General features: G+C 39.7%; 1 protein-coding gene across 11 annotated transcripts in view; it reads left to right on the top strand.

Annotated features, from left to right (window-relative positions):
- The window catches only part of PHACTR1 (phosphatase and actin regulator 1), a 537,206-nt gene that overhangs the window by 329,738 nt on the left and 189,141 nt on the right, over positions 1-18,327 (top strand). For all 11 annotated transcript variants that reach the window (XM_036237037.1, XM_036237042.1, XM_016123253.2 and 8 more), the window contains one exon: positions 10,566-10,730. In XM_036237037.1, the coding sequence (XP_036092930.1) occupies positions 10,566-10,730 (165 nt within the window). The remainder of the gene's footprint in view (positions 1-10,565; positions 10,731-18,327) is intronic.

Raw genomic sequence — 18,327 nt, 5'->3', positions numbered from 1 at the left:
TGGTTCAGCAGGTCTAAGATGGAGACCAAGGATCAAAATACTTAACAGATATTTTAATCGATTATCTTACATACACTAAATTTTGAGATCCAACAGCTTGGAGGGTCTTGGTACAATTCAAAGCCAACAAAACTTGATAAATTCATGTAATTTCTTAAAGAGCATCTTAGTGGTGGAATAGTAAGAAGCTTCCCAGAGGAGCCCTTATTGGCTAGGAACCAGTCTGCCTGGTACCAAAGGAGACGTTTCATCTTTAGATACCATTTCTTGTGCTCCTGTTCTATGCCTCAACAGGATGCTGCTTTTAGTATTTATTAGCTAATCATTACAAGTAAGTATTATCCCCATTTTATAAGAGAGTAAGCTGACAGGACTTTCCTAAGATCGCTCAGTGAATTTTTCAGAACCCTTTTGGTTCTAAGGGAGAGAGAACCTAACCCACCTTGGCTTTAGTAAAAAAAAAAAAAGGGGGGGGGGAATTTAATGGTTTACATAGAGAAAATCTCCAGTGTTAGAGTGGTTTCAAGCAGAGCTGGATCCAGGGCCCCAAATGATGTAATGAGGTTTCAGTCTTACTTGAGCCATCCCTCCCTCAGCTTCCCCGTCCACCACCCTGCCCCCTTTCTAATGTCTCAATCCTCAAGCAAGCTTTCCCCTCAAGGTGACAGAAAGATTACCAGCAGTTCTGTCCTATAGGATGACGGCTGGGAAAGTATAGTCCCCAGAGCTGGCTGCTTGTTTTTGTAAATAAAATTTTATTGAACACAGCCTTGCCCATTTGTGTACATTTGTCTATCTATGGCTGCTTCTGTGCTGCAATGGCAGAGTTAAGTATTTGCAACAGCTAAATGACCTATAAAGCCCAAAGTAGTTATGATTTGGCTTTACAGAAATTTTGCTGACTCCTGCAGGAGAAACCAGGTTTTGTTGAGTTTTGATTTGAATTTGTGAGAGGCATGATTTATTTACTCAAGAATAACAGACCCTTGGGTCTGAGATTCTAAGATGAACAAATAATCCACATTACTTAGATTGTTGCTTTGGATTAACACAAGACTTGGGAATTCATTTACCATTTAAATAAACAAGTTCCACTCCCAACACAAATATAATCTATGGATTAAATGAACAATAGAATGTTGTATAAGTTTTTTGTAGTCATTACCTGCTTTTGTGGTGGAAAGTTATATTCCTGGGAGATGACACAGGAATTTTGTATTAAATATCTCAGAAAGAATTTTGCTGATAACATCTATTATCTCAATAAATACAACACAGACCTGGACAAATTTAAAATTAAGACTTTTCCCTGCATCTGTCTGGTCTATTAGCAATGCTGTTTGTTCATTGACTCTTGTGGTCATGAAATATAAATAGCCTCTCAGCACAGTACTTAGGAAATATAAAGTATTTGACATAATAGGATTGTTTCCTCTCAAAGCATATGAGTTACCATTATGACTTAGAAATTATTTTAATATTAACCAAATCTGAGTGATGGTTTTTAAGTTTATGGCCCCTGCTTTGACCAAGGTTAGGTAGAGCCTACCTGAATTACAATCCCCATTGGAAGAGCATGTCTAGCAGTAGCCCCAGCGAAATCCAGAACTGAGTCTTATTGCCTGACTAGGCTCGAGTGCTCATTCCTGGCAGGGGCAGAAGGCGGAGAACGCAGTGTTCTGATTGTCCTGCATTGAGTCAGGTGCCCACCCCTGGAGTCAGGACTGAGATGCTCTTTTCCAGAACTGCCTAGACTGGAGTGAAGGAGGTGATTCTCCAAAGGAAAATTAGGAAGCCCATGCCACCTGCCGGGAGGCCAAAAATAACCTAGCCACCAACAACTATTAAGCTGTAGTTTCTGGACCTGAATTCACATTCTCTTGGTTTCAAAACTAACATTCTTCCTGCTATACACAATACATATCATTTTCTAAATGAAGTGGATCTGACCCAATTCCAGGCCAAACTTGTACCTGCTGAGTTCCTAATTGTAGCCTGTGGCGTAGGTGTGTAGTAGAGAATGTCCTTATGGTTCTACATGTCCCACTGACCTAGGGTGGGTTTCTTCCAAGACACCTACATACAGGTATGCATATATTTTATGACATCTTAGGTAACAACCCATTCTTTCTGGCTAAAGTAGGGTCAATTTTTATAGGCATCTATTTTGCAATCTTTTCAAAAAGAAGCTCATTTCTTCCCTCGTCCCCAAAGCCCTCCTTTTACTTTAGTGTTCAATACAGAGATTCAAAAAGCCAGGCTTTCATAGAATAAGAAGGTATTCTTGAAAATAGACCAGTCTTACTAGCATGTGTTTCTCTTCTGAGAATTATGCTTTTCTATTTGTTAGTTTCTCCTCAATTTTCCAAAATATAAAATGGGGATAGTTATAATAACACTTTCTCATGAGGTTAATGTGAGGATTGCATAAGGTAATATTTTAAGTGCTTTGGTCAGTGCCTGGCACAGATTCAGTGACTAAAAAATGGTAGTCGCTTTTATTAATACTTTTATGATTGTTATTGCCATCACTGTTGTCATCTACGCCAATGCCTAAGGAAGTACTGTCCTGTTTAGATTCTTCCTTCCTGATATGAGGAAACTAAAAGTCCTGTTAACAGTATGCAGAGTTCTGTAGACCAGAGATCCCTAACCTCTGGACAGCAGACTGGTACCAGTCCATGGCCTATTGGGAACCGGACTGCACAGTAGAAGCTGAGTGGTGAGCCAGCAAGCCAAGCTTCATCTGTATTTGCAGCTGCTCCCCAGCACTAGCATCACCACCTCAGCTCCACCTCAGATCATTAGGCATTAGATTCTCATTAGGCATTAGATTCTCATAGGAGCACTGGTCCTTAGTACCAAAAAAATTGGGGACCACTGCTGTAGACCATGTGAATCATACAACCTCTTCCTGTTATAATGGCATATGATTCTAGACCCAGTAGAGCTGCTCCCTTTGCTCTCTTTAAAATCAGTACATCTTAGGGCACAGGATTTAGGGGCATCCTTGTATTCCTCTTGCATTTCAATTACCGCTTCAAGAGGAGATTAACAGGAATGTGACTTGGACCATCTTTGGTCCCATGGATTACCCCGCATGCTGGCATAGTGTCTTTGTGTTCTTTAGCTAAGGTGCCAGCCTGTTCATGGTGCCAAAGGCAGTAGCGAGCCTATGAAAACATTCTTTGGGACCTGCTCCTTGCAGTGGGTAGAATTGCCTCCTACCAGGCAGAAATCTCTGGGACCAGAAAGAGAAGAGAAAGTTGGCCAAGTGCCTGAGCAAATATGCTGAGGAGCGTGGACTTTGATATATGCGGCCTCACTCTCTTCTCCCACCATTTCCCAACCCACAGGACTATGTCATTCAATCACAACCACTATTGGTTCTTCCACCATGAAGAATACCCTTCTTGTAGCAACAAGACTAACAGCTCTTTCAGTATAAACATGTTCTGTCCCCCCAGAGGTATAGTGGGCAAGACTCAAATGTCATGATGGTATATAATGGTTGTGTCTGGAGTGCGAATATGGTTTTGTGTGGCATGTAATTGGTATTTCCTCTGGTGGTTCCCAGGTAGAGAAGGCAGCCACTTGTGTTTCCAGAAAAGTGAGCACTCTGTCCCTCTCCTTGTCGAGGCCTACACTATTCAAGTTAAGCAGACTTTGCATTAAGACAGTGGTCCCTAACTTTTCTGGCACCAGGAACCGGTGCTCTTATGAGAATCTAATGCTTGATGATCTGAGGTGGAGCTGAGGTGATGATACTAGCCCTGGGGAGCGGCTGCAAATACAGATGAAGCTTCTCTTGCTCACCGTTCTGGTTGGGGACCCCTGCATTAAGATTAGCAAACCCTTTGTTAAATCCAGCTGTATTCAAAATAAAATAAAATAATAAAATAAAATAAATTCAGCTGTATTCTCATTAACACTGCTTGGCCAGTATCAGTGTTTATACCTTAGTTCTAATATGCAGATGGGCATGCATCTTTGACTCAATGCTAAGGGATGAGGAAGAAGAGGGTGGTACACAGATTGTAGAAGACTAGGTAAAGGTAGTAGGGGTCAGGGAAAAGATAGAACGGGGAGATGGGTGAGAATACCACAAGCTCTCATATTCAGCAATATTAACATCAATGAATTTTCAGGCATCACATCTGTGTTTGCACTGAGCCCTTTCATAGCTCTGTGGTCAATGTGGCAGTTTTGTTTTATCTCCCAGCTCTTTATAGGCTCATATATGGTCTCTAATCCAGGCAATGTTTTCTGAGCAGAAGAGCCTCTCATTTCCCCCATGGCCTACCTCCTCTAATACCCAGTCCCCCATACCCATTTTCGTCCCACTCCTGAACTCATGGGACAAGGCAGAGGCTCCTGATTTTAGAATAAAAATATCACTCCTTTTTAGTTTTTATTTTTAAACATGCTTCATAGTTAATACACATCAATCCTACATTGGACAGAAACTTGTCAAAGGGATCAGACCTCTATAAGAGAGTGTGGTATAACTTATGGAGTGAAAGGGGAAAATATTGCCCTCCTAGGCCTGAATTCTTATTAGTCTTTCACTTCCCTGCCATAAGGCCTCTCTGTAAAACTGGAAGTGCATTTTTAAAAAAGAGAAAGCCACAGTTGTTGAAAATTTTCTGAATGGTAAGGTACCTATGTGACATCATTTTGTAGCTGTAAGAAAAGTTAGTACTTTTGTGGTAGAAAGGTGACAGATTTAGGCTCTGGGCAGTTCAGTGTAGCTACTGAAAGCTAACCTCACCTCCATCCCCATTTTGGCCTCCACTCCTAGGATAGTGAAATATGGTGAAAACATAATCCCTTCTAATGAAATTGGAAGGAAAAGTGAGTGTTATCATATCCTGCTATATCAGCATTCTATTTTTGTGTTCACTTTGGGTTGAGGAGCAAATATCCCATTGTGAGCATCTCAGGTCCTCCAAAACTCCTAGGACCATTTGGCACATGGAGAGATCTACAGTCGGGGCCCCAGATGTCCCAGCCCCTGTTGTTGGCTAAACATCAGAGAACACAAACACCGTGGCTTCCTTCTTTCTATACTTTTCAGGGGGACAATATATGACTAACACTTTCTAGGCTGTCGGGACACCAAAGTTGGTGCTTTCTTTGGATAAGCCTTATGAAAACCAAGCAACCATGAGAAATATAATGATAAGGGTGCCAGCCGAAATGCCCCATGCTCACCCCACCTCCTTGTCATTGCATGTTCTAAGAGCCCATCTGGAGCAACCCCAGTCTACAATAAGGGACGGGCTTCAGAGCACCCACAGACACAGCTACTAGGGTTCTTGGTAATTGAAATGATGCATAAATCAAGCATTTTCTCTCCTGTTTTCTAGAGGGAAAGAAACATTGTATCCCAACTATTTCTCACTCTACAGATAAAGCAAATCCTAGTCATGAAAAGAAGCCCAAACTGTCTATTCTCTTTGCAGAGTATTTTCTCAGAGGGTGGTGTGGGAAAGACACCACAGGTCACCTGTTCCAGGCTTCCCTTTCTCCCTCAGCTCTCAGAATTAGCTTAGCTGCCCAACTTCCTACCTTTTGATTCAGCATTCTTAGTCCTAGCAGTTGACATTCAAGCTGATTTATGTTTAAGTGAGCATTTTTTCCAGTTAGCTGTCTGCTCTCTCAGCAGCATGAGGATGCCACACTGAGAGCACCGGGCCTGGGTGAGGGTTGTTTGTGTAAACATCCTGGCCTGTACACCTTTCGTCTCCCACTTCAATCCATCCCATTTTCTCTTATGTCCCCGTAGTCAGTTGGAGAACACTTTATTCTGAGCCCAGTTTTGTTTTCGTTTGTTTTTCTTCTTCTTCAAATTATATTCACGATTGACATCTTTTCTCACTCTTTCAATTTCATTGTCTGATGGCAAAGCTGTCATCAAGTGAATTAGGGGAAAAAAATAATGTGGATGATTAAAATATAAATTGATTAAATTTAAAGTCATCTAGTCTGTTCAATTCTAGTGTACTTAAGAGCTAAACATCTTGAGTTTAATAATATACTTATTAAGGATACATTTAATTATGGAGTTATAATTATACCTTTACAATGCTCTTCCAGCTTCTTGCGACTCCAGGTTTTTCAAAGCATTCCTAAGTTCTAATAATTATTTTAATGTGGCAATTTCAGAATAATTTTTATTCATTTCTTAAAGATGTCACTATGAAACAATTTTTGGTCCTAATGATGTATTTTTCTTAAGACAAATGGTAATACTGATATTCACGAGCTGAATCAAATATTTTCATTCATTTACTTAGTTAACAAATTACAATTGAGTGCCAACTATGAGGGTGAACTCAATATCAATCTTTAATAACTCATATCTTGATTTATTTTTATTTTTACTTTTTTTAGGAGTCAGTATATAATCTCTCCCTTTAACCTTTAGCATACATTTTAGGTTGACTGAACTCAAGAAGCCTCAGCCTGGATACTTTAAAACATTACCTTTTGTGTCTTAGAAAAAGAAAGATGGAAACTGTTCCAACCACATTCAGATACCCAAGTACAACAGAATTTTTCACATAATTCCAGTGGTGTGATGGCCTCCTTGAAGCCCACTGGGATCTGCCTACCCCAGGATGAGGCTGCTGTGGCAGGAGTGTTGCATTTTGTCTGCAGCAAGTGCTGAGAAAAGTACTAGCAGCTAATTCTGGGCAGGTCACTCCAGTGGAGGTTCCTAAGGCCAAGACCAGACTTGAGAACTTTGTACTGTAAGTTGTGGGAAGCCATTGAAAGTTTCTGAGAAAAGCAGGCTTCTATAAGAGTGATCTAGCAGCAGTATAAAATATAGGTTTAAAGACAGGACACTGAGGCTAAGCATGTAGGTTTGGAGATTTGCAAACTCTGGACAAGTAACAATAAGATTACAAATTAAGGTAAGAAACGGGGAAAAGGTGATGGATGTGAAAAAAAGTGATCTCGTGAGAATCAAATCACTAGACTATCTTGACTTGGCCTCTCTCCTGAACTGAAAACCTCCTTGGTAAAATTTCCCACCATTGTCACTACCTAGGTGGCTCCCCAGCTGATGATACCATTTACAGAGAATAATTTCCAAAGTCATTGTTGTTCTAGAGGCTGTTTACTTGCTTCGTTTGGCTTTCTTCTCATTTCTCATTGTGGCTGGGTCTTTTGTTAATTACTCTCTTCAGCCACCCTGCAACCCAAAATTACTTAAACTTTCCTCAATCCTTATTTTCTTCCCTCAGCCTCCAATAATCCACTTTACACGCTGCTGCTAGACTGAGCCCCCTGTCTCTGCCATTTGTGATCAGAGACCCCGGTTCGAACTTGGAGTAACTCGGAACAAAACCTTCTGATGATTAACACTTCTGTATGTACTTTTGATTCCACCTCCTTTTCTCCTCCCTGAAAACACTTCAATTTACTTCTCCATGTCTTTCCTACATCTCTCACACTCTGCTGGTTCTTGCAGCTCAGCCTACTGACCAGACCAAGTCTTCATATCCCCATCCTGGCAAATTTCCCTTCAGTAGTTCTTTATTACCTTAAGAAATAAAATACAACCCCCTAGAGAGACTTTGCAAGAAAAACCTGCAGTATCTTGCTACAAAGCCCTTGTTGTTGATCTACCATCCTATTCTGCTTTTTTCTCTTATAATCAGCATTCTTTTAAAAAGGGGAAGTCTTCATTGTCTATTCAGTCATGAAAAGCAAAAACTTCAGCCGTTCTTGCTTCCTTGCCCTCCCTCATGTTTATCCAGAAAGTTACCAAAATCTGTTGACTGTGACTGCCCTACTTGGATTTTAGTCACTATCCCTCAACACAATTGCAGTGGTTTCCTTATTACTGTCTCTGCCACCTGTTTCTTCAAACTCCGGTTCAGGTTCCCAACGTGGTTACAGTAATACGTCTAGAAAAAAATTGAGTCCTGATTGTGTAACTTCTCAATCAGGCTACTTAATGCTGAACCTCTGCCCTATCTAGACACTCTTGATGTCCTTTACAATGTTCTGCCTTTTCTTTTATTTTTGTACCAAAACACGTATCTTCTAACATACTTAGTTTTAATGTGTATTGTCTGCTTCCTACCATGCCTCCCAGAGTAAGCGCCACCAATTGGTGCTTTTGTTGTTTTTATTCACTGTCATCGCCTAAGCGTCTGGAATACAGTGAGCACTTAATACCTATTTGTTGAATGTAATAATGACAATTTCCATTCTCAAATTCTCATCTTTTATTTCTATTTATAGGATAAAACCCAAACACTTAACAATACCTTTCAAACGCTTGCATGATCTGGCTCCAGACTCCTCCAGCCACCATCTCTCTCCTCTGGCTCTCTAGTGTAGCAGATGCTCTCAGTTCACTCAGTTTTTGTTTTTTTTGTTTTTTTGTTTTTTGTTTTTTGTGTTTTTTTTTTTTTGCAGTTCCTAGACACACCATGCTCTTTCAGCCCTTTCTGTTCCTTTTAGGTCTATTCTCCTTCAAGGGATCCACTTCTCCCTCTTCCCCTTTTGAGGATAACTGTTCCTCCTATTTCAAAAGTGAGCCAAACCTTATATCCCTAGGATCGTCTCCAACACTACAAAGCAGAATTAGTTGCTCTCTCCTTTTTGCCTCCGTTGAAATTTACGTGGTTTCTCATTTCGACAGTTTTACACACTGAGCCCCTTGTCTCTTCCTCTAGACTCTATGCTCAACCATTTTAGCAATTCTTTTGTGTGTCTGCCCCAGAAATGATCAGTGTCTAATACAGTATTAAGTGGTAGCTTACAATGATTGAAAAGAGGAACTACCAGTACATTGAACTGTGCAATCAAAGGGTTAAGTGCCATTACCATGCAACATGTCTAAATTGTTGGTGCCCTCACTCACAATCCTGTACCTCCCCTTCTTGTATTCCCTGTTTCCATGAATGAAAGTGCCATTCCACTGATGTGAATCTGGGCGTCGGGAATGATCTACTACTTCCTCTCTCAGGCCAATTAGTCACTAAGCTCTAGACTTTGCTGCCCCGAAATCTCTCAGATTCATCTACTTCCTTTCAGTTGTGCTGCCAGGAGCCTTTACCAACTTGTCATCATCTGTCATAGCATACTGCCTGGCACATGGTAGATGTTCCATATACACTTGTTTAATGAATGAATCTCCTGAGTTTAACCCATTTCAGATGACAGCACACACACTACCAGGCAGTAACATTGAGCTTCTAAGGGCAGCCTATATTGCAAAAGTCCACGTAATTTTTCTGAAAGACAGTGTTAGAGGTCCAATAGAGTGGTTTAGATGAGCCACAACTCTAGATATAATTTGACTTTCTGGAAAGATGAGTCTCTCCCATTCTCTTGACTTTGCCAAAGAGGTTATTTTCTCTGATTTTTCCTGTCTTAAAAATTTAAGTCACAATCTATTTATCTCACAGGGATGTATAAATTCTCATATAAGTTGGAAAAGAGTTGGTTTTATTCCAAGTGATAAAAGAGGTCAGGGTGATTGTAGCCTTTAAGAAAGGGTCCCCAGTAGGCATTATGAGTTTGAATATCCTCAAATGTAAAGTTATTGTGGTTAGTCTATCAGGGGTCCCTAACTCCTCCACCCCACCCCCGCCACCCCCCCCACCCCCCGCACCGAGAATCAGAAGATTAGTCCATGGCCTGTTAGGAATGGGACCGCACAATGGGAGGTGAGCAGTGGGCCAGTAAGCAAAGCTTCATCTGTATTTGCAGCCACTCCCCAGCACCAGCATCACTGCCTTAGCTCCACCTCAGATCATCAAGCATTAGATTCTCATAGGAGCACTAGTCCCTGGTGCCAAAAAGATTGAGGACCACTGGTCTAGATGGTCTCTAAAGCTACTCTCAGCTCTCAATTTCTAAGAATCTTTTTATTAGTAGTATTAAAACAAAACACTGGAAACAAAAGATTCAGAGAAATTAAGGCAATCATAAAATCTAATAAAGGGTGAGTGATTCTAAAATAGGTCAGTAACCCTAAGGTGGAGCCACTTATTCAAGAGATTCCAGTGCTTCTGCTGGTCTGGGTAAAGCAGGGTAGTAGAACAGAGAGTCGTGGGTGGTGGAGACACTGGCACTGGAATAGACAGTTGATAAATGTTTTCTCCCTTTTTTCTCAGCAGACGGTGTTATAGTGATCGCATCTGCCAAGTCTTATTTGAGAAATTGCTGTGCCGGTAGTTACACTATCATTTGACTCTTCTGATGCCCCCTCCCTGCTGTGTGGGAGAGTCTCTGATGTGTCAAGAGGGCTTTGTTCCTCCTCCTCCACCTTCTTTCCTCCTTCTCAAACCCAAGTTAAGGTTGGGCAAGCTTGCTTGGGGTCTTCCAAATCCCTGAGGTTTGGCTGACTGCCCCCAGCCTTTAGAGCTCTTTGGTATTGATGTAAATTCCAAAAGGCAAAAAGAGAAATGGGACTCTAGTCATGTGGTTTCTGTTATCTGTAACCATGGAAAACGTTGGCCATCTGTGAGGCTCCCATTTTAACACTTTCTCTCTCTCTCTCTTTTTATTTTCATCTTTTTCTCTTTGGGAAAAACAAGCTGAGGAAGTGGAGAGGCTGGCGGCAATGCGTTCTGACTCCCTCGTCCCAGGTACTCATACCCCGCCCATTCGCAGGAGAAGTAAGTTTGCCAATCTGGGAAGGATTTTCAAGCCTTGGAAATGGAGAAAGAAGAAAAGTGAAAAGTTCAAACACACGTCTGCAGGTAAGATTATTTTTTTCTTCATTTCTCACTGGGCTTTTGTTGACTTCAACTCTATGTTAATTAGTAGAATTTAATTACTATAGGCTGTCTGAACCGAAACAAAAAATTGAGCCTTAGAATTTCTCTTGTCTTTAATAATTCTTCAGTATGTTTGAGACTGGCTTTTACATCCTATGTGTTTTCTTGTGTCTCAGAAGTTTTTTGTTTGTTTGTTTGTTTGTTTGCTATTGTTTTTTTTTAATTAAAGAACCACCACTTTTGTATAATCAATAAATATCTGAACTTAGAATTCTACCTTTTCTATAATTGAATGCTTTCATTCTAGTGTGGACAGTCTATTTCTTATTTTTCAATTTTGTTTTCATTACTTCAGTAAAAATCAACACATAGCAGAAAGTTAGTTATATATAGTTGTTGGCAGAGAAGAATAAGTTATTTCATGGAGTAATAATCTTGAGTAAATGATTCTTGGACCTGACAGAAAGACACAGGAAAATAGAAATGAAGCATTCTTGTGATAATGAAGATAACTAACTATACAGTTTATAGCCTAGTGGACAGCAAAAGAATTTGGGGCAGGTCAGCATGACTGAGGGGTTAAGAGCAGAGACTCTGTAGTCTGAGTACCTGGGTGTCAAGTCCCAACTCTGACACTAAACTCAATTCATTTAACTCTGTACTTCAGTTTCCCCATCTAGAAAATGGGGGTAAGAATGGTACCTTATATGACATAAAATTGTGGAGAGTTTATGTGGCATATTGTGTGGATATTTTTTAAAAGAGAAAGAGTGTGCACAGGGAAACGTATAGTGAAAGAGTTCTGATTTCACACTATTGAGTTTTAGTTGAAATGATAGAAGAGCTATGCAGATTCTGTTCATTTTGGTTTTCCTAATTCTGTGCTCAGGCTATTCCAGGCCTACTCCAGCACTCTTATGTGCCTCTTCCTCCACATCTTCGAAAACTGAACTCTGAACCGACTCTCTCTCCTCCTCAAAATCAATCACCACCTCTTTATTTCTTGGTCCCCTACCCTTTTCTGCATCCCCAAACTAACCTCAAAATAGGAGATGAGCTGCTTTTATACCTGAACACTAGTCCACAGATCCAATAATTAATGCTAATTGCTTTAAAAATGAAAGAGAATAACAAACATAAGAAAGTTGCAAAAAGCTTTGAAATCTTAAACAGTTCTCTTGGTATACATCCCAATCTGTGTTCTGATTCTGTTTCTTAGTCGAAAGGCCCGATGCCATGTAACTATTATAATCTATTATTTCTTGAGATTAAAATGAACTTCTGAATTCCATGAATCTACATTGCTACTCTGCTGACCTAGTCCCTTCACTTGACTGCATTCTTTCATCTCTTGGCCACTGTACAGATCTATTAAGGTGTATGTGCAGGTCATTAATGCATTCCCAAACACTGCTGAGAGATTTACATACAGGTGAAACTTTAAATGGATGATTCCTCTGAATCCCCTCCACCCTGGGGAGACACGGAAAAGAACACTCAGATCATTGCCGTGGAGAGGAGACATCTAAATGAAATATATTCTTTAAGAAAAGTGATGTGTAAGACATGAACAAGAAAAAAAAAAAGGAGTGGTCTATAAGCATTAGAAAAAATAGTAGCAAAGATTCCACAAGATCTCTTACAATGTTCTCTCTGACTTTGCTATGAAGAGTAGTTCGTAATAATAGAAACATACATTTAAATAATTGCTGTTTATCAGCACGAATCCATGAATGATGTTGTGGTAGATGTACTTCCTGCTGGCAAATTGAGAGCTTTGTTTAGTCCATTTGGTAAGGCCATAAGGCAAAGAGCTCTGATGCTTCTCACATGAAAAGCCACTTGATCAATTATGCTGACTTTTTCAAGATTTTGGAAAACTTGTCCCCTGATGGATGCAAATAGAGTGGCATCAAATTACTCATGAATCATTAAAAGTGTGAAAAAACTTTCATTTAAAACTCTTTGAGGAGAAAGAATTAAAAAACATGTGACAAGCAAAGTTGCTACTATAATTATTCAGATCTTTAACAAGTTATGTACCATCTCTATGGCCAAACTGATTAAATTGGCAGCTGAATGTGATGTTTGTACCTAGTTTTTTTTTTAAGGGATATTCAGCCTCTGAACTGGAGGATATACTATGGAATATCTTCATATTATAATAGATGAGTAGGTTCATGATATAACTGAAGCTATTCTAGTTTTTTAAAAAATCAGTAGTTTACACTGTAGTATCTTTTGTATTTAACTGGATTCAAAAATATTATTTCTCATTTTTGGAAAGGAGAGATGTTCTGTGCTAGTTTTTAGCCTAAGGGGGAAAAATATTGACAACATAAGGCTGTTTAACATCATAAATTGTATGCATGGTCAAGTAATAATACTTTGAATTATAGACTTTCCTATGCATGGATAAGAGTCAAACATTAAATATACAAGAGGATTGATTGATTATGAGAATGTTAATTGGTTGGCCAGTGTTAGCTGGTATGGCTATATTTGTCTTGTATGTATATGTATGTAATGTCCTTTCATATGTATAATAATGTTCATAATTTTAAGTGCAAAGATTACATTTATATTATGTATTTGTATTTAAAATTGTATGATTTTTTAACACAAGAGAGAACATTAACACAATGCATACATACTTGGCCTATTATTATTGCCATAGTGAGTTATGGTTATAATTTGCCATAATTAGCTATATTGTAGTTTTACTGTGATTTAGACTGCAAGACATATGTGTCTGTGTATACAGCACCTTCAAAGATATACTCAGAAATATTGCTTTGAAGGTTATATAGCAATAAGAAAACTACATTGGAACATTATTATCTCAACATTTGCCTCAATTTTAGCATCAATAATTATCATATGAATTTTTGAAAGATAGTTCTCCACATCTTATGCTGCTCATACACCTTTTATTCCAAGGCGAAGGCCAGTCTCTTTAAAAAGCCTTTAGCATTAAGACCCAGTAACTGAGCTTCGAATGGTGGTAAATGCACCACAAGACAAAGAGTTTCTCAGAAGCATCCCCACATCACATGTCAGTAGGAGGAAAGTAGTAATGGATAGAACATAAAATAATGGGTCCTCAGGGAGATGATTTTGACTTGCTTTTCAGCCTATCTTTAGAAGTCATGCCCAGGCCCTGGGGAGCAATTATCTCGTTGCCCAACTTCTTTTGTGGATTTGGCAATAGGTGTCCATACACATCCCCACACCTGTGCCAGGAACAAAAACAGATGATAACATCTCCTTCAAAGTAGAATAGACAGTGCTTCCCCAAGTAGTCAGCTACAGCCATCTTATCTAAATTCCTTGAAAATGAGAACTGCATTTATCAAAAAAGTAGACCTGGCAGGAATAAGCTGTGAAGAAATCACTAAGTTATGCTTTTATTTCCTCTGAACAGAAAGAAAACCCTAAGCTTCAGGAGTGGGCCCTGGAAGTCTACAATATGCCAAAATTCCCTTCGTGCTTGTAAACTTCCTTGCACACCTAGGCTCTCAAGGTGTGGGGGAGAAACCTAACTGAGTACCTACCAAATGCTAAAATTGTACCTGGCTCTGGAAATGTAACTGTGAGCAAAACCAGTCCTTGTTGATGATCTCATGGCCTGCATGGTATAGCTGGAGAGGCAGAAGATCAAATCACAGGAAGAAAAACGAGGTTATAGTTGTGATAGGGCAGGAAGGAAAGGTACTTGGGAGAATGAGAGAGAGACTTGACTCCCTCTGAGGAATCAGGGAAGCTTCCTTGAGGAAGAGAAATTTGATATGAGGGAGAGGTAGGAATTTAGAAAACGAGCATTCCAGGCAGCAGAACAGCATGTGCAAAGCCCCCGTATAAAATAAGCAGGTGAGCAGTCTGGAAAAGCAGGAAAGACAAGTGGCTGGAGAAGGGAGAGCTGGGAGTATACTAGGGGCTGAGACTGGAGAGATAACCAAAGATGGGACATTTACTAAGCCTGTGTCCTGTAGAATAAATTAGACAAGAGTGTGAGTGGCTATAGATAGACCAGATAGGAGGTCATTTTTCTGATGATAACAATTGGGACTAATATTGGGTGGTAGAAATGAGTGGATTTGAATGCTGTTATAAGGATCGGGTGACAGGACTTAGTGACAGGTCGGATGTAGGAGGGAAGAAGAGATGTGTCACAGTTGACACTGTCATGTTGGTTTAGGATGTATGGTGAAGGCCTTTCCTGGGATGAGTAGTTTGGGAGAGTGACAAGTTTGGAGGAGTTGGGGCAGGACAAGGGTAAAGGAGAGATAAGATCACAAATTTCAGTATGTGTTTGAGTTGACTTTATGATAGCCAGAGTTGGCAGTTGAATACATGGAAAGCAAAGGAGAGGACTGGGCTGAATATGTAAATGTTGGATCATTTTCATATTTGTGTTAATTAGAGTGATGACCATGTATGAGATTGGCCATGAAACAAGTATAGAGTAGGAAAAAAAGAGGGTCTAAGATAGTCTAAAAGACAAAGAAAGAATATCATCACTAATAATTGGATGGAGGAGAATGAACCTGCAAAGAAGATAGAAAGGCAATGGCTAGAGAGGTGGGAAGAAAACCAGAAGAATGTGATGTGACAAGAGCCAGGAGCAGAAAACGTTTCAAGGAGGGTACAATTAACTGTGTTCAGTGCCCTGAAGAAATCAAATGATGTGCAGAAATATGCCTATTAACTTTAGTGATTGTGATCCACTGGAGGTCATTGATAACTTAGCAAAAGCTGTGTGGATGGATTATTTAAGGATAGATGCCAGATTAGTATGGAATAATAAAATAGTAGGAAATGGGGGAAAAATGAGGATACATTTTCAAGCAGTCTAGCTGTGAAATAAAGAAAAGAGATAGAACAAGGATGCATGGTAGAGGAAATGTATGTGTCTCTATAGGGGCTTGTATGTGTGTGATTTGATTAGCAGGAGGGTATCTGCACGCCTTCTGATTTGTTGTTGTCCTTTTATTATGGAAAAGACATAAGGGTGGCAAGCCACTGTGAAGGATCCAGGAGAGAAAGAGTTAGAAAATACATGAGACAAAAGAGATTGGTAAAGTTGCTGAGAAATTAGGAGTGGGTGGGATTGAAAGCCCAGATAGAAGAGGTGGGTTGGTAGGAAATTGAGAGGGACCCTATCCGATGACTGAGCTTCTCTAGGTAATAAGTGAGGTCATCTCCTCACAGGGAGGGGGGGAGAGTTAAGCTCATTTCAGATTGATGTTTATGAATCTACATAGCACTGGTGACTTTTTTCAGTGGCTTTGGCTGTCTAGGTACAGCTATGTACCTAGTATGTAGCAGATAGCTGGGTCCATCTAGGGCTTCACAGGTGGGTAAAAAGAAAAGAAGGAAGGCAGCAAATCACCACAAATTTAGTGGCTTAGAACAGCAGAATTATTCTCTCACAGTTCTGGAGGCCAGAAGCCCAAAATCAAGGTGTTGGCAAGATTGCTTCCTCCTGGCTGGAGACTCTGACGGGAAAATTTTCATGCCTCTCTCTTAACTTCCAGAGGCTGCTAGGCAGTCCTTAATGTTCCTTGGCTTGCAGTTGCATAACTCGAATCTCTGCTTCTGTCTTCTCATGGTCTTCCCTCTGTATTTCAAATCTCTCCATTCTCTTAGGACACCAGACATTGGATTCGGGGTCAACCCTAAACCAGGATAACCTCATTCTGAGATCGTTAACTTAATTACATCTGCAAAGACCTTATTCCCAGATAAGGTCATATCCACGGTAGTAGAGGTCAGGATTTGGGCATGTCTTTTGGGAGGACATAATTTAAGGGACTACAATATTGAACCTTAAAATGAATGGGAAAGGAAAAGACCAATAGGTTGAGAGGAATTAGAAATATCAATTAAAAAAAAAGTTTAAAAAGGTTCAAAGAATTTTAAAACAGCCATTGAGAGCAGTTGCTAGATGTAAGCTAGCAGGGCAAGAGCTGTGAGTACAGAGCTGCATTCTTGAATTAGTGATTTTCAAAGTGGATGTAAAACACAGACTAAAACCATGGGAGTGGGTGCCTGAGGTGAAGGAATAAGTCAGAAAGTTATTTTAAATGTGGTAAATGATCCCATCTACTAATAAACAGATGCCTATTTATCTTATAAAATTTCGTGCTGATTGAATTTACCTTTTTCAATAAAGAAAGAAAGGCACTTTCCTCTTTGGTTTAACGTACAACTAATTATTGAAGTGATATTTTCTTAGAAAGATTCTCTGTGTTTTCTCAAATTGAGATGTTTCGGTCCATCATACTTTTAGGCAAATAAAGTATTGCAATTTAATTGATTCACAGAAAATCAAAGTTACTTTTTAAACTTTCATTCCAACTATTAGTAAACCCACTTAACATAGGTGAAATAGTGTTGTAATAAGACAGCAGCTTTCAAATAGAAGTAATTGAATACCACCGCCGTACCACATTATTGGGAACCTGTGAATCATAGCATCAGTCTTTGCTTGCACCAGCCCCACCCAAATGCCGGCAATAAGAAAGACCAGGCCTGAGATGTATTGGGAGTACTCGTTCTGGGATCTAGGAACAGTCTACTTGCTTCCGTCCAGTGTTTTATAGATAACACAATACTGATGCAACAGTTTCTGTGGGTAGGAAGTTCTTAAATACTTTTGTGAGTGTGGAGCTCCAATCTTCTGATTTACTCGCCTCCTATAGATTCTATTTACCCAGCAAATCTCCCAAATGGAACAAGAGCCAGCCCTTAACCCCTGGCTTTTTAGCTAACTATTTCACCTAGTTTCTGGTTGCCCCTTTTTTTCATCAATAGCCAGAGGCTGCTTCATTTTTTCCCATCGATTTACTCAGAATAACTGATGACTTTAGCATGCTAGTTTCCAAGATTCTCATCAAGGGAACCCATCTCTAGAATTATTCTTCTTCAAATAAAGCTCTGTGGATAACGGAGATGGTCTAAATTGGATTTTGCCTTTGGACCTAGTGTAATGAGCTTCGAGGTTCTTCGGGAAGAATCTGTTCCTGATATTCAGGATGGTGAGTTCCTCTTGCTAATCTCACATTGCTGGTTCTTTTTGCTAGGAATTCCTAGTATGCTTTGTGACAGAGGGAGTGCATTTGCAATTCTTGGAGGAGAGAGGTAAACCCTGAGGATTACATCGAGGCTTTTTCTAGATATCCTTTTGTAGTATTGGATTGAAGATCACTGTTAATAAATGGGATTATTGCTTCTTACCAAGAATTAAACCAACTAGATCTACTGGGAAGGCCCTATAAACCATCAATGGCAGGGGTCTCAAGCTGGAAGTTTATATTCTTTCCACTCAGGCAATGAAATAAAACTGATGAGTTGAAAACATTGATAATTATGAATAGGAATGTGTGTGCTTGGAGAAGAGCTGATTTAGGTATTTGTGCCCTAACTTTAATGTTCTCTTGGAGTTTCCCTTTTTTAAGCTAGCGAAGTAATGTTATCTACTTGGTCAGAGCTAGGTTTTTAGATTTTATAAACAGTAAGTTCAGAAAGGATACCAGCTTAGCCTATTTGATTTATCTATGTGCCAGGTATTGCTGTT

This window comes from Rousettus aegyptiacus, unplaced genomic scaffold (assembly GCF_014176215.1).
Source record: "Rousettus aegyptiacus isolate mRouAeg1 unplaced genomic scaffold, mRouAeg1.p scaffold_m13_p_1, whole genome shotgun sequence".
NCBI classification, from domain to species: Eukaryota; Metazoa; Chordata; class Mammalia; order Chiroptera; family Pteropodidae; genus Rousettus; species Rousettus aegyptiacus.
This window is presented reverse-complemented; position numbering and strand designations above follow the sequence as displayed.